Source organism: Pecten maximus, chromosome 16 (assembly GCF_902652985.1).
Source record: "Pecten maximus chromosome 16, xPecMax1.1, whole genome shotgun sequence".
Taxonomy (NCBI): domain Eukaryota; kingdom Metazoa; phylum Mollusca; class Bivalvia; order Pectinida; family Pectinidae; genus Pecten; species Pecten maximus.
Window position 1 is genome coordinate 33,545,953 of NC_047030.1, and position 15,686 is coordinate 33,561,638.

At 36.3% G+C, this 15,686-nt stretch overlaps 1 protein-coding gene across 1 annotated transcript; it reads right to left on the reverse strand.

Moving 5' to 3' along the window:
* Window positions 1-5,575: 5,575 nt before the first annotated feature.
* Window positions 5,576-15,221, reverse strand: LOC117344518 (isatin hydrolase-like). Its single transcript, XM_033907279.1, has 2 exons — window positions 15,001-15,221; window positions 5,576-7,499 (listed from the first exon to the last, which is right to left on the reverse strand). The coding sequence occupies exons 1-2, from the start codon at window positions 15,183-15,185 to the stop codon at window positions 6,815-6,817; spliced, it is 870 nt and encodes a 289-aa protein (XP_033763170.1). The 5' UTR covers window positions 15,186-15,221; the 3' UTR covers window positions 5,576-6,814.
* Window positions 15,222-15,686: the final 465 nt, after the last annotated feature.

Sequence of the window (15,686 nt, forward strand, 5' to 3'; positions counted from 1 at the left end):
GGAAGTATGATGGAAGTAGCCATTATGAATTTGAATTCAGGAACTTTTTATTTTTTAACATTTATGTAACAGATAAACAACAGCAAATTTACTAAACACCATGTTAACCTGTATACAGACTTTTGTGGAAAAATACTCTCATTTTAACCAAATTGCTAAAAAGAAAAGATGACCATGATATTACAAAACTCGAATTTTGAGAATTTGTATTGTCAATAAATGGATCATATTTCGATGGACTACTAAACGCATTATTTGTCTCGGAACTTATGGTGGGCAGTGTAAATGAAGTGACATTTCAGTATACATTTTGAACCTTTGTCAAATAACAAACATGTATCCCGTTTGCTGTTTATACCATCTGTGATTCTAAGTCTCTTCAATTGGCCATGACAGTAAACAATAGTTATCATATATATATAAATTGATGTGATTTTGGTCTGTCTACCAGGCCAGGGATCTAAAATACATGTAGGCCCCTAGCAGTAGCTAGACTAAATGGGAAATTTGCTAATGTAAAAATAACATTGCTTTGAGTCATTAGTATTTAGAAAATGATATAAGGAAATAAGTATGTTTTATATAAAATACTATCATATATTTTGAAAAACTTGAATGGAATGCAAAGTTACATGATGTCAATCATATTACCTGGTAGACTTTTTTTCTGTCTTTGCAAGAATTTGTAAGTTGCTTCACAACAACTTCAGATGGTTCAAATACTTACTAAACCCATCAAAGGGAGAGATTTATAGGCAAGGGGGCTTATTACTAAGCACCCCTTTTATCTTAACCACTACTATTTAACAAGAGGCCCAGGGAGCCTGTATCACTCACCTGCTTTATTTGAGCAAACATCAAAATACATAATTAAGTTTGTTCAAAGCTTTATTGGTGATCGATGTCTAACAGTGATATAATATATATATGATTATGGGATGGGGATCTTAAATGCTTTAGAGAAATAATTAACCCACAAACAAAGGCAAGATTCAACATGGTTGTGTTTAAAGAAACTATCAGTCCCTTGGGGTGGGGAAAGACCCCTGGGCCTATTTTCACATCAGAAATGTGTTCATCTCTTGATGCCCAGCAATCAGTAATGCTATATATTGTTATGGGGTGGGGATCTGAATGGTTTCAAAGATGTTACCACTGAAATATCAGTGTCATACATTGCTTAGTTTCAGAGAAATCATTAATATCAATATTGCAAAATGGGACCCCCCCCCCCCCCCCCCCCCCCCCCCCCCCCCTTTTTTGACCCTGCCTCTTGGGGGTCAGCCCTACTATATGTACATCTTATGGATGCTACCAGTCAAATATGAGCAATATCTATTACTTAGTTTAAAAAAAAGTAATTTATATCAAATCAGCCAAATTGATCCCTTTTGGCTCCACCCTTCAGGCCCCCAGGGGTTCAACCCCAACATTTGTACAAATTTGTATCCCTACCGGATAAGAATGCTACCAGACAAATATCAGTGATATTCATCGCTCAATTTCAGAGAAGGAGTAGAAATATAAATTTAGCCAAATTGACCCCTTTCGGCCAGCCATGAGAAATGCAAGCACAAGTTCAGAATGTAAAATATAACTGTTATACATGTTGATTATAGTCATATTGGGGTGAGCCGACCTGATCCAGCCATGAGAAATGCAAGCACAAGTTCAAAATGTAAAATATAACTGTTATACATGTTGATTATAGTCATATTTGTGTGAGCCGACCTGATCCAGCCATGAGAAATGCTGTATCAGGTCAGCTCATCTCAAAATGACAATAATAATCCATTATAACGGTGACATTTGACATTTTCAACTTGTGCTTGCATTTCTCACAGCTGAATCAGGCTGGTTCACCTTCAATTGACCGTAATAAACCATTATAACAATGAAATTTGACATTCTGAACTTGTGCTTGCATTTCTCATGGCTGGATCAGACTGGTTCACCTTAAATTGACCATAATCAACATGTATAATAGTTATATTTGACATTCTGAATTTGTGCTTGCATTTCTCAAGGCTGGATCAGGTTGGCTCAACTCAAAATGACCATAATAAACCATTAAAGCAGTGAAATTTGACCTATTGAACTTGGGCTTGCATTTCTCATGGCTGGATCAGGCAGGTTCACCTTAAATTGACCATAATCAACATGTATAACAGTTATATTTGACATTCTGAACTTGTGCTTGCATTTTTCATGGCTGGGTCAGGCTGGTTCACCTTAAATGGACCATAACCAACATGTATAACAGTTATATTTGACATTCTGAACTTGTGCTTGCATTTCTCATGGCTGGATCAGGTCAGCTCAACTCAAAATGACCATCATAAACCATTATAACAGTAAAATTTGACATTTTCAACTTGTGCTTGCATTTCTCATGGCTGGATCAGGCTAGTTCACCTTAAATTGACCGTATAATCAACATGTATAGCAATGATAGTTGACATTCTTAGCTTGTAATTGCATTTCTCATGGCTGGATCGATCAGGTCAGCTCAACTCAAAATGACCATAATAAACCATTATAGCAGTGATATAATTTGAAAAGTTTTTGAAGATTAAAGTGTTAGCTTTTGACAAAATTTTGGCCTGATCTTAAAAAATCTAGGTCACTGATACTATATAATATTGTACGTGTAAATAATTTGTTGGAATCAAATCAAATTCTCTCGTGCTAATGAAGTTGATTTAAATGAAATATTCCCAATAAATATTAATTGGATTGTTTGTGTGCTGTTTATAAACTAATCATCCACCTCTGGAGTTATCATAACTTTAAGGAGGCGTGTTAATTTGAAAGAACATGAATTTTTACAGAGATTCACTGACAATTACACTTTAATTTTTCAGAAAGGTTTGATTTACATACATGTATATACACTGTCCATAATAAAACATGTATGTTTATATGTTATGTTCCTGTAAGAATGATTTCATTGACTTTGGACATAGAAGTTGGCCCTTTCAGTTCCTTGCATTCAGAGATATACTGTCCTGCAGATCAACAAGGTAAAGTCTGGATGAAAGAAAGTACAAAACAATATTGTATATAACAAGCTGGTGATACTCATTAGGTCAGTAAACTGGTAAGGATGATACTCATGAAACAAGGTCGTGTTTTTTTTCAGGTAGCAGACTACAGTAGGACAGCCTGGCCATGGGCATTTTTTTTTTGTTAAGTAAATAACTCCTGTATTATGATATGCATAACAATGAAAAGAAAATGAACACTATAATTGGTATATTCAGTGTGAAGTACTACATACAGGCTTCACATTTGTTAAAACAAACATCAATACATTGATTCCGGATTTTAAATTTCCGGATTTTCCGAAGGTGTGTTTACACCGGAAATTTAGTTTTGCCTACAGCGAAAAATGGAAGCCAACAGAAAAGGTAAGAAAGCAGGAAAACTTAATTTACAACATACGTCTGAACTAGATTAATTCAGTCTTTGGGATAGAGATATTATGTCATTTTGGGTCAAATATAATATTTTGCAATTTTTGAGCACTTTGTAAGCTGTTACCATGGTAATCACAGCTCTAAAAATTAAGTTTACTTATCCTTCAGAGCTGTATTAAAATTGCAAATGTTGTAAAGATTACAAATATATATACTTTATTAGAGGTAATATGTAGGGTTAGCTGGCAATATTCACATATCTAAAACATGTGCTATATTGTTCAGAATTGGGCATTTTTACTGTACACTGCTACCTTGCCATAATCTACATGTACAATGTCACCAATTTGGTCAATTGGAATTCCCCAAAATACCAAGGAAAAACACTAGTTAGTCATACAGAGGTCTCTATAGTTTGATCCCTTTTGAAAGCATTAAAATAATTATTTCGGTAATTTATCACAGAGAAATTATCTGCAGCCTGGCAGTATATTTACCAGGGTTACATATTTAAGAAATATCTTATAAAATACACAAAATATGATTTGATGGAATTTGAGATGGACACATTGCTCATTGAATAACATGTTAGGTTGGCTTCTTGTTGTTTCTATTTTTGAAAATAACAGTTCAATTACCTATGTATTTTGTAAAAACTGGGAAATGATACTATATCCTTAATTTGTTGTTATGTTTGTTGAAATTTATCAAGTACTGGGTAATAAACATACTGTAAATTGCAAACCAATTACACATCTATTGATAATAAAGTATTTGTGTGATTTTTATCTTGTGTCATAAAAATCTTTCTGATGGCAGTTGATTTTAATTTTAGTAACCTATGATCCATTCTTTTACCCCAGTTTTATAGTACCGACTTTTTATCACGAGTGCCAAACCCTTCATCAATCCAATTTTCTGACAATCACGCATTTCATTATAAGGAAATGAATAGCCCAATTCTGCAAGAATCCTCCCTCCTTCAACAAGGTCTTCAGCCCTGACTCTGTTGGATAGTTGGGGACCAATTATTTAAAATAGAAGATGAAAAATACAACATCCAGACCAGGACTCGAACCGAGGACCTGTGATTTATAGACAGGAGCTACAAAATAAATAAAATTGTAAAATTGGTCCACAGGCATTGGCATCTGGTTAGTAAATGTTTATATATCATATAAAAAATGGTATTGTTATAAAAGAACATGTTTTCAGACACCTAGTGGTCAGGAAATATTTAGAGACAAATATTTGGCCCTGTTGATTTTTTTTATTAGTCTATAATCGGTATTGACTTACAGTTATACTCGTGCTAAGGATAAGCTTATATGTTCGGTCCAAAGAATCAGGATTTTCAATTTGAATCTGGAAAATGAATTAATATTAAATACAGCAGTAGAGTTTACAGTACGTTTCTGCTACCCTAACATGTACCTTCCTGTACCTCGATCTACTCTAGTTTTGGTACATATATATCCTATGGCCTATATATAGAGAATACATGGTCAGTGTCTTAAAATATAAGCTGTATTTTGGCGAGGGTAAAGAAAGACAAAAGTGGCGAGCCTTGGCGAGCCACTTTTGTCTTTCTGTCCCGAGCCAAAACTAAAGCTTATATCTTAAGACACTGACCATGTATTCTATTTATCCTGCAACAGACATCAGAAATAATCATTTTGAAGTGAAACGGTGTCAAAAATGACAGAAGTATGTTCGCCTTTTAAACGTAGTTTCACTTTGAAGTAGGTCAGTCGAACTGACGCACGTGCTATGATTCCAAAATACAGCTGTTTTCCGTCACTGCCGTATACAGCAAAAATATATACGGTGGGTGTATTCCGACAATGCGGTGGCAGTTGCAGGATAAAGATCTATATGCTTTCCCGACCGTTATATTTTTTTCTGCGTTGAATCACAAGTGCATGACTCGTTGTATAGAAATAATATCATATAAGAGTACATATAAATGAGATTTCATATGTACTCGTATATGTTATTATTCTATAAAACGAGTCCGGCACCTGTGGTTGAATGTTTGTTTACGTTTTCACATGCAACGAGTTGTAACATACGCTGGTTACAACTGACAACGTTTTACTGATCTTAGCGTAGTATTAGCGGTTTTCACGACTTATTCAATATAATTTTGTGATTCCTAGATCTTGATTATGGTGATTTCGGATGTTGACACAATTGATTACCATCATTAACAGTGAAATACTTATATTATGATCCGAAAACTTGTAACTCTCACGGCGGAAATGACAATTTTCATTGCACATGCGCGCTTGCAACTCTTACGGTACTTGCAAAGTACACGCTACAACGTCTCCGATTTCCCTACTGTTTATTTGGTAGTCGTCCCAGCGGCGACCTCTCCGATTTTCCTACTGTTTATTTGGTAGTCGTCCCAGCGGCGACCTCTCCGATTTCCCTACTGTTTATTTGGTAGTCGTCCCAGCGGTGACCTCTCCGATTTTCCTACTGTTTATTTGGTAGTCGTCCCAGCGGCGACTTCTCCTACTGTTTATTTTGTAAATAACAACAATGCTGTAAACTTTGCTATTTTAAACGTTAAGCACCATTGCAACATAGACATAGCATCGCGATTCTCCAGCTCTATTTATTTATCATGACACATGTGTTGACCTCAAACCTCTGAATTATTGCTGTATATCTAAATGACTGCATTTTTGGCAGCAATACAGAAATGAGTTCTCAAGATATCAGCATTAAATATACAGTTAGGACTTTGTTGTTAAATGGTTTATGGTACGGTATGTATACAACGTAATAAACGAAATTGCCTAGAAAAGAAAGTGATGATTACGACTAAATCAACATGGATGCCTTCCAGATTTGTTATTTCCGTACAAATTTTCAGGAGGGGTATGAATTTGCGATTGACTTTCCGATAGTAAAACCATGAATATGAATAAAACTGATTGATAGTATTTAATCATTCAGTATTTTCTGTGACTCTAGGTCTTTTTCTATTGCTGTCAAACCCGTATGTTCCAAATACTTTTCATGATAAGGCCATATATGGATGATTTGGAGTCAGACATGGTTAATGTTAGTTTAATATATTTTCAGTTAGAATTCAGGTTTCATTTATATTTCGGTATTCTTTCTTATCTCTATTCAATGAAACTCATTTTAAAAGAAGACTGGTTGTAAGTATTCATTGATATGATCAACCAAATTAACGGCGGACTATTTATCATGCCTTTAAATTACTAGGAAATATCATATATCTAGATATATCTATATCAATACATATCCGCGTCTAGTTAAAGAGTCATCATTTGAACATACAATACATCTATATGAGGGCTAAATATACGTGAGACTTAAATGGTTCATCACTGTGATGAAACAAAAGTATGCTCAACTTAAATAAGTAGGCGTTTTAGCACGAGCAAGCATCCAACAGCCGAAACATGAAAAACGAAGGTTGTTGCACTGTTTGTTCTGTCTCCCTCGTCTTCAATGGCGGCGAACATTCGCGCAGGCGCACCTGACGCTCCTTTGAACTTGAGCATTGGGAGATAGATGTATGCTCCACTGCTTGGAAGTTTGTCCATATTCGCAACGTTTTCAATAATAAGGATATTTTCTTTCGTTATCAGTTGATGGACTGGAAAAGAAGAGCTTCTGCCGTTGTCAGCCGAGGGTGTGTCAACTCCGATTGCATATATATGTCGTTTGTTGACTAGCCATTGAGCAGCGTTCGTGTGAAATCCTGGAAAATGAAGAGATGAATGGTCCTGTTTGTATGTTGAAGAATTAAAGACTCGCTCAAAATCAGGATATCTTGCACCCCAGCCAGAGTTCATTAGTACAATGGCGCCCTTAGGAATTGGACCGTTCTCTTCCTCCCAAGCCATTAAATCTTTGTCAGTGATCTCATAGTCTATGTTTTGAACGACCTTGGCCTTGACATTGATGACCACTCCTGGCCCCATTAGCCGTTCCATACGGATCTGATGTGCCTGTAGACCCCCCTTAACGAAGTGGTTCGGAGAATCGATGTGCGTGCCAGTGTGTACACCGAACTCCACATTCCCAAACTGCACCCTGTAACCATAACAAAGAAATTTATTATCATACCAATTAATATTAACTTTTATTGCATTTTGGCCAGTGAAATATAGAAATTTATCAAACTAATACAATTCATCTTTTCGCTGCAGCTATGAGTAGTGAAAATATAAGATTTGGCAGTGAAAATATAAGTTTTGAAGAGAAAATATACGTTTTTCGTTTTTAATCAATCCGAGCTTATCTTTGTATTCACCTCAATGAAACTTGCTGATTTATCCAGTCGAAGCGAAGATAGATAAATTGGTTAATTTTCTGTATTTCTGAAATATTCGGACTAGTTTTTGACAAAATGCTCACTTGACGTTAGCTATTCATGAATAGATTTTCCGATAACAGCTGAAAACGCTTAAATTTCGCTGATCTGTCTTTTAAAAACGGCACAATCAACTTGACGTGGAGTAACGCCACAAAGAGACGTCGTTACTGATTCCTGCACTGTTTGACACAATTAATTTTTTGATGTTTTGAATTTTGTTTTTTAGAACATGAAATGCATTAAAAAGAAAATTGAATAGTTTCTCGTTTAATATAACATATATTTCACATTTTTCAGTCGTCCTTGACACTCGTGAAACTATCGATATTCTGTCATGTAATGTATGTTATTTAAAACAGGAAACAATTTAGTATCCTCTATATAGCGAAACCCTTAATGAGAACGCAGTGAGGAAACAGCTGGTTGATACATATTCATAATTATGTGTAAAAATTGATGATAAGTCTTACTACGGCGATAAAAAGAAAGAAAACTCTCACCTCCTGGCATTGTGGTAATATCATGAGATTTCTCTTTGGATTAAAGAAAGAGAACTTGCCTTTACTTATTTTTGAACAAACAAGCAAAGAAAAAAAGATAGAACACCAACGTTTTAATAAAACTATGATTCTGACTTATTAACCTATAAAATCAGACCTCATTTGGAATAGGTTTAGATTGGCGTGGATACCCCTGGCACAGTACATGGGAAATAAAAACCAGATATTTTAGAAGAGAGTTAATGTGGTGATGTACATGATGAATGAAGCTCCATCTTAACTGTTAGTTATCTAGACCGTTTACCTTTAAATGTGAAGAACGATATATTGTTGAACACATGTTTTGACGGAATTTACTGAATACTACACGTTTAGAGTAAAACGACTGTATTCATTTCATGCAAAAATAATGAAACAGTTACCCAAATATTGAATTCGTATGAATTTAATCAATATGTATTTTTTTTTTATTTTATCTCATCTTCCAATTTTCACCCTAGACGTCTACGTCCACAGTCTGATGTAGTAATAATATATAATTGAAGTATATGCAGACTTCATTAGTCATCGTCTAATAAAGTATATTCTTTTGAATTTGGGGCTTAAATTCGGATCTATATTTATAACATCTTATAATAGATCACCAGGTTGCATATATAAAATGTTTTGGATAAGTAAGTGTTGACATATTTCCAACATCTAGACATAGATTCACTCTATCCGTCAGATAAACATGTTGGCCGCCTGCACTATTCCGAATGACCTAGATTCTTATGTCTACTATACTTCTACAATGCACGCATAGTGTACAGATATATAGCAAAGGATATGGATAGAGTCAGCATATTAAGGTACAGCAGCAGAACATAACCTAGTATATGTGATATAAAAGATACAGATTTATATGGAAAAACGTGTTAACAACCAAACAATGTAGTTACGGTCATTATGCCAAATTATGTTCTGATGAAAAATGTCTGTAGTTGATATATTTTGGGGCTTAAATCTTCTTATTTGATATTTACATTTAGCTTTATCTAAGTTTATGAAAGGTTGATAATTGATGCATAATTATAACGAGTTCAGTGAAAAGACATCATGCAACTTGCACATTACTTCAATAAGTGTGTTCCTGAATAGGAAAAAGTAGCGAATATTAATGTCTTATTTCCTGTGATGTAAACAGTGATAAGATAATATTAAAACTTGAAATCCACGCAATAATTGTAGGTCACTTCATAAAAAAAATAAATGACCAACTATTTTGCGGCGGAATTTATTGATTTATTTATTAAATGTTATCGTATAAAATTGATTTTGACTGGCTGTGGTCAGCAGACATTAAAGTAATGTGTACAATGTATACGGATAAATTTGTTTACACTTTGCAGAAATATTGAAATTAATATTTGAATTTTTATTTAGTTCACATATTTGTATAGATATTTTGCCACAATTTACTGATATAAAGACCTATGGGCCATTCCTGCTTGCCCTTCTAATTAAAACATGTTTTTTGCAATTTTTTATGAGCTTACTTCATTTGCATTGACACTGCATTATCTATGTTTTGGTGTGTTGATGAGGTAAAATGTTGTTTTGGTGTGGTAAAATGTTGTTTTGGTGTGTTGGTGTGGTAAAATGTCGTTTTGGTGTGTTGGTGTGGTAAAATGTTGTTTTGGTGTGTTGGTGCGGTAAAATGTCGTTTTGGTGTGTTGGTGAGGTACAAATGTTGTTTTGTTGTGTTGGTGAGGTACAAATGTTGTTTTGTTGTGTTGGTGAGGTACAAATGTTGTTTTGGTGTGTTGGTGAGGTACAAATGTCGTTTTGGTGTGTTGGTGAGGTACAAATGTTGTTTTGGTGTGTTGGTGCGGTAAAATGTTGTTTTGTTGTGTTGGTGAGGTAAAATGTTGTTTTGGTGTGTGGCAGGTAAAATGTTGTGTTGGTGTGTTGGTGCGGTAAAATGTTGTTTTGTTGTGTTGGTGCGGTAAAATATCGTTTTGGTGTGTTGGTGAGGTACAAATGTCGTTTTGGTGTGTTGGTGTGGTAAAATGTTGTTTTGATGTGTTGGTGCGGTAAAATGTTGTTTTGGTGTGTTGGTGCGGTAAAATGTTGTTTTGGTGTGTTGGTGTGGTAAAATGTTGTTTTGGCGTGCTGGTGAGGTACAAATGTCGTTTTGGTGTGTTGGTGTGGTAAAATGTCGTTTTGGTGTGTTGGTGCGGTAAAATGTTGTTTTGTTGTGTTGGTGAGGTACAAATGTCGTTTTGGTGTGTTGGTGTGGTAAAATGTTGTTTTGTTGTGTTGGTGCGGTAAAATGTCGTTTTGGTGTGTTGGTGTGGTAAAATGTTGTTTTGTTGTGTTGGTGCGGTAAAATGTCGTTTTGGTGTGTTGGTGTGGTAAAATGTTGTTTTGGTGTGTTGGTGAGGTACAAATGTTGTATTGTTGTGTTGGTGCGGTAAAATGTCGTTTTGGTGTGTTGGTGCGGTAAAATGTTGTTTTGGTGTGTTGGTGCGGTAAAACGTCGTTTTGGTGTGTTGGTGAGGTACAAATGTTGTATTGTTGTGTTGGTGCGGTAAAATGTTGTTTTGTTGTGTTGGTGCGGTAAAATGTTGTTTTGGTGTGTTGGTGCGGTAAAACGTCGTTTTGGTGTGTTGGTGAGGTACAAATGTTGTTTTGTTGTGTTGGTGAGGTACAAATGTTGTTTTGTTGTGTTGGTGAGGTACAAATGTTGTTTTGTTGTGTTGGTGCGGTAAAAACGTCGTTTTGGTGTGTTGGTGAGGTACAAATGTTGTTTTGGTGTGTTGGTGCGGTAAAATGTTGTTTTGTTGTGTTGGTGCGGTAAAAACGTCGTTTTGGTGTGTTGGTGTGGTAAAATGTTGTTTTGTTGTGTTGGTGCGGTAAAATGTTGTTTTGGTGTGTTGGTGCGGTAAAATGTCGTTTTGGTGTGTTGGTGCGGTAAAATGTTGTTTTGGTGTGTTGGTGAGGTAAAATGTTGTTTTGGTGTGTTGGTGTGGTAAAATGTTGTTTTGGTGTGTTGGTGAGGTAAAATGCTGTTTTGTTGTGTTGGTGCGGTAAAATGTTGTTTTGGTGTGTTGGTGAGGTAAAATGTTGTTTTGGTGTGTTGGTGAGGTAAAATGTTGTTTTGGTGTCTTGGTGAGGTAAAATGTTGTTTTGGTGTGTTGGTGAGGTAAAATGTTGTTTTGTTGTGTTGGTGCGGTAAAATGTTGTTTTGGTGTGTTGGTGAGGTAAAATGTTGTTTTGGTGTGTTGGTGAGGTAAAATGTTGTTTTGGTGTCTTGGTGAGGTAAAATGTTGTTTTGTTGTGTTGGTGCGGTAAAATGTTGTTTTGTTGTGTTGGTGCGGTAAAATGTTGTTTTGTTGTGTTGGTGTGGTAAAATGTCGTTTTGGTGTGTTGGTGCGGTAAAATGTTGTTTTGGTGTGTTGGTGAGGTAAAATGTTGTTTTGGTGTGTTGGTGTGGTAAAATGTTGTTTTGGTGTGTTGGTGAGGTAAAATGTTGTTTTGTTGTGTTGGTGCGGTAAAATGTTGTTTTGGTGTGTTGGTGAGGTAAAATGTTGTTTTGGTGTGTTGGTGAGGTAAAATGTTGTTTTGGTGTGTTGGTGAGGTAAAATGTTGTTTTGGTGTGTTGGTGAGGTAAAATGTTGTTTTGTTGTGTTGGTGCGGTAAAATGTTGTTTTGGTGTGTTGGTGAGGTAAAATGTTGTTTTGGTGTGTTGGTGAGGTAAAATGTTGTTTTGGTGTCTTGGTGAGGTAAAATGTTGTTTTGTTGTGTTGGTGCGGTAAAATGTTGTTTTGTTGTGTTGGTGCGGTAAAATGTTGTTTTGTTGTGTTGGTGTGGTAAAATGTTGTTTTGTTGTGTTGGTGTGGTAAAATGTTGTTTTGGTGTGTTGGTGAGGTACAAATGTTGTTTTGGTGTGTTGGTGCGGTAAAATGTTGTTTTGGTGTGTTGGTGTGGTAAAATGTTGTTTTGGTGTGTTGGTGCGGTAAAATGTTGTTTTGTTGTGTTGGTGAGGTACAAATGTTGTTTTGTTGTGTTGGTGAGGTAAAATGTCGTTTTGGTGTGTTGGTGTGGTAAAATGTTGTTTTGTTGTGTTGGTGCGGTAAAATGTCGTTTTGGTGTGTTGGTGCGGTAAAATGTTGTTTTGTTGTGTTGGTGAGGTAAAATGTCGTTTTGGTGTGTTGGTGCGGTAAAATGTTGTTTTGTTGTGTTGGTGAGGTACAAATGTCGTTTTGGTGTGTTGGTGAGGTAAAATGTCGTTTTGGTGTGTTGGTGCGGTAAAATGTTGTTTTGTTGTGTTGGTGAGGTAAAACGTCGTTTTGGTGTGTTGGTGCGGTAAAATGTTGTTTTGTTGTGTTGGTGAGGTACAAATGTCGTTTTGGTGTGTTGGTGAGGTACAAATATCGTTTTGTTGTGTTGGTGAGGTAAAATGTCGTTTTGGTGTGTTGGTGAGGTAAAATGTCGTTTTGGTGTGTTGGTGCGGTAAAATGTTGTTTTGTTGTGTTGGTGAGGTAAAACGTCGTTTTAGTGTGTTGGTGCGGTAAAATGTTGTTTTGTTGTGTTGGTGCGGTAAAATGTCGTTTTGGTGTGTTGGTGCGGTAAAACGTCGTTTTGGTGTGTTGGTGTGGTAAAATGTCGTTTTGGTGTGTTGGTGTGGTAAAATGTCGTTTTGGTGTGTTGGTGAGGTAAAATGTCGTTTTGGTGTGTTGGTGAGGTAAAATGTCGTTTTGGTGTGTTGGTGAGGTAAAATGTCGTTTTGGTGTGTGGCAGGTAAAATGTCGTTTTGGTGTGTGGCAGGTAAAATGTCGTTTTGGTGTGTTGGTGCGGTAAAATGTCGTTTTGGTGTGTTGGTGCGGTAAAATGTCGTTTTGGTGTGTGGCAGGTAAAATGTCGTTTTGGTGTGTGGCAGGTAAAATGTCGTTTTGTTGTGTTGGTGAGGTAAAATGTCGTTTTGGTGTGTGGCAGGTAAAATGTCGTTTTGGTGTGTTGGTGCGGTAAAACGTCGTTTTGATGTGTTGGTGAGGTAAAATGTTGTTTTGGTGTGTTGGTGCGGTAAAATGTTGTTTTGTTGTGTTGGTGCGGTAAAATGTTGTTTTGGTGTGTTGGTGAGGTAAAAATGTCGTTTTGGTGTGTAGGTGTGGTAAAATGTCGTTTTGGTGTGTTGGTGCGGTAAAACGTCGTTTTGATGTGTTGGTGAGTTAAAATGTCGTTTTGATGTGTTGGTGCGGTAAAATGTTGTTTTGGTGTGTTGATGAGGTAAAATGTTGTTTTGTTGTGTTGGTGCGGTAAAATGTTGTTTTGGTGTGTTGGTGAGGTAAAATGTTGTTTTGGTGTGTTGGTGAGGTAAAATGTTGTTTTGTTGTGTTGGTGAGGTAAAATGTTGTTTTGTTGTGTTGGTGAGGTAAAATGTTGTTTTGTTGTGTTGGTGAGGTAAAATGTTGTTTTGTTGTGTTGGTGAGGTAAAATGTTGTTTTGGTGTGTTGGTGAGGTAAAATGTTGTTTTGTTGTGTTGGTGAGGTAAAACGTCGTTTTGGTGTGGTAAAATGTTGTTTTGTTGTGTTGGTGCGGTAAAATGTTGTTTTGGTGTGTTGGTGAGGTAAAATGTTGTTTTGGTGTGTTGGTGAGGTAAAACGTCGTTTTGGTGTGGTAAAATGTTGTTTTGTTGTGTTGGTGCGGTAAAATGTTGTTTTGGTGTGTTGGTGAGGTAAAATGTTGTTTTGGTGTCTTGGTGAGTTAAAATGTTGTTTTGTTGTGTTGGTGCGGTACAAATGTTGTTTTGGTGTGTTGGTGAGGTACAAATGTCGTTTTGTTGTGTTGGTGAGGTAAAATGTTGTTTTGGTGTGGTAAAATGTTGTTTTGGTGTGTTGGTGAGGTAAAATGTCGTTTTGTTGTGTTGGTGTGGTAAAATGTTGTTTTGTTGTGTTGGTGAGGTAAAACGTCGTTTTGGTGTGTTGGTGTGGTAAAATGTCGTTTTGGTGTGTTGGTGTGGTAAAATGTCGTTTTGGTGTGTTGGTGTGGTAAAATGTCGTTTTGGTGTGTTGAGGTACAAATGTCGTTTTGGTGTGTGGCAGATAAAATGTTATTTTTGTGTGTTGGTGAGGTAAAAATGTCGTTTTGGTGTGTGGCAGGTAAAATGTTGTTTTGGTGTGTGGCAGGTAAAATGTCGTTTTGGTGTATTGGCCTCTTAAATAGCTACGGATTTTTAAACGCAATATGACTCCCAGTAACTTTGCTTTGGCACTTTCTCAATCTGCGCTAAAGCGCCAGTAATCAGCCACCATAGTAAACAAATGAAACATCCATACTAAAGCCTGTTATTATCATGCGCATTTTAATATTTTGCTTGTCGGAGTTTGATTCCCCGATCGGACGTGAAAAGATATGAAGTCACCTGCTCGACCACGTGGGTTTTCCCCGGACACAGTAATATCAATCGCGCGCTTCAAACCGGGCCATCAAAAGTGATTAATCTTTTATGTAACTTTCTTTTCGCAATTGTTATAAAATAAATATAGTTTATATAAATTAATAATAAATGCTCAGCAGATTGGCCTGGACCTGATATCGTATTCGTACAATGTCTAAAATCGCTGAATCCAACATTTATTTATTTATTTTTTTTTTTTTTTGCATGTCATTAGATTAGGCTTAGACTAAATGTTCTTGATTAAAAGAAAATTGACAATGTAACTGAGATACTTACCATGGGACAGGTCCGTAGGATCCCTCGTGTACGAGGGTAAGGTTGAAGCGAGGATTATTGGGATACGTCAAAGCATTGTTGTCCAAATCGTAGGAAAGATCGACAATTCTCCGACCCTCCACTGGTATAATCGTAAACACAGGCGACAAAAACAGCATCAATCTAGCTACTCCTCCGGCATCCATATTTGTATGTTAAAGATTCCTTGGAATATGCTTTGAAACATATGTTGCATTGACAAAGGGTTATGCGACAATTTAGTTTTTTTTCACATGAGACCTGCTACACTTGCTGTTGGAGAAAGCAATACCGAAGACCGTATATCTAATGCTCTACAGTGCGCATGCGTGTTCTTATATGTTTACAGAAATGTAAATAATCCAGCCCGTCCTAAAATGTGCCCGGTGTAGAATTAACCGGCTGTAACATTTCAACCTGTTTAATGCACGGGATCGTAGCTCTATACACTGAGCTCTGCACCATATTGAAGTAAGATAGAATATTTATGTTATCTCAGAAAAACGTTCATGGACAAGTCGAGCCCCGTACGTTAATTCAGCATGTGTTACGTGTGAGATTATAAACTCTGGCTATGTTGATTATCCGACAAAATATGCGGCACTAATGCAAATACCTTTGGGATACATGTATATGCATACAGAAGTTCATTACAGCCTTTTCGTTTT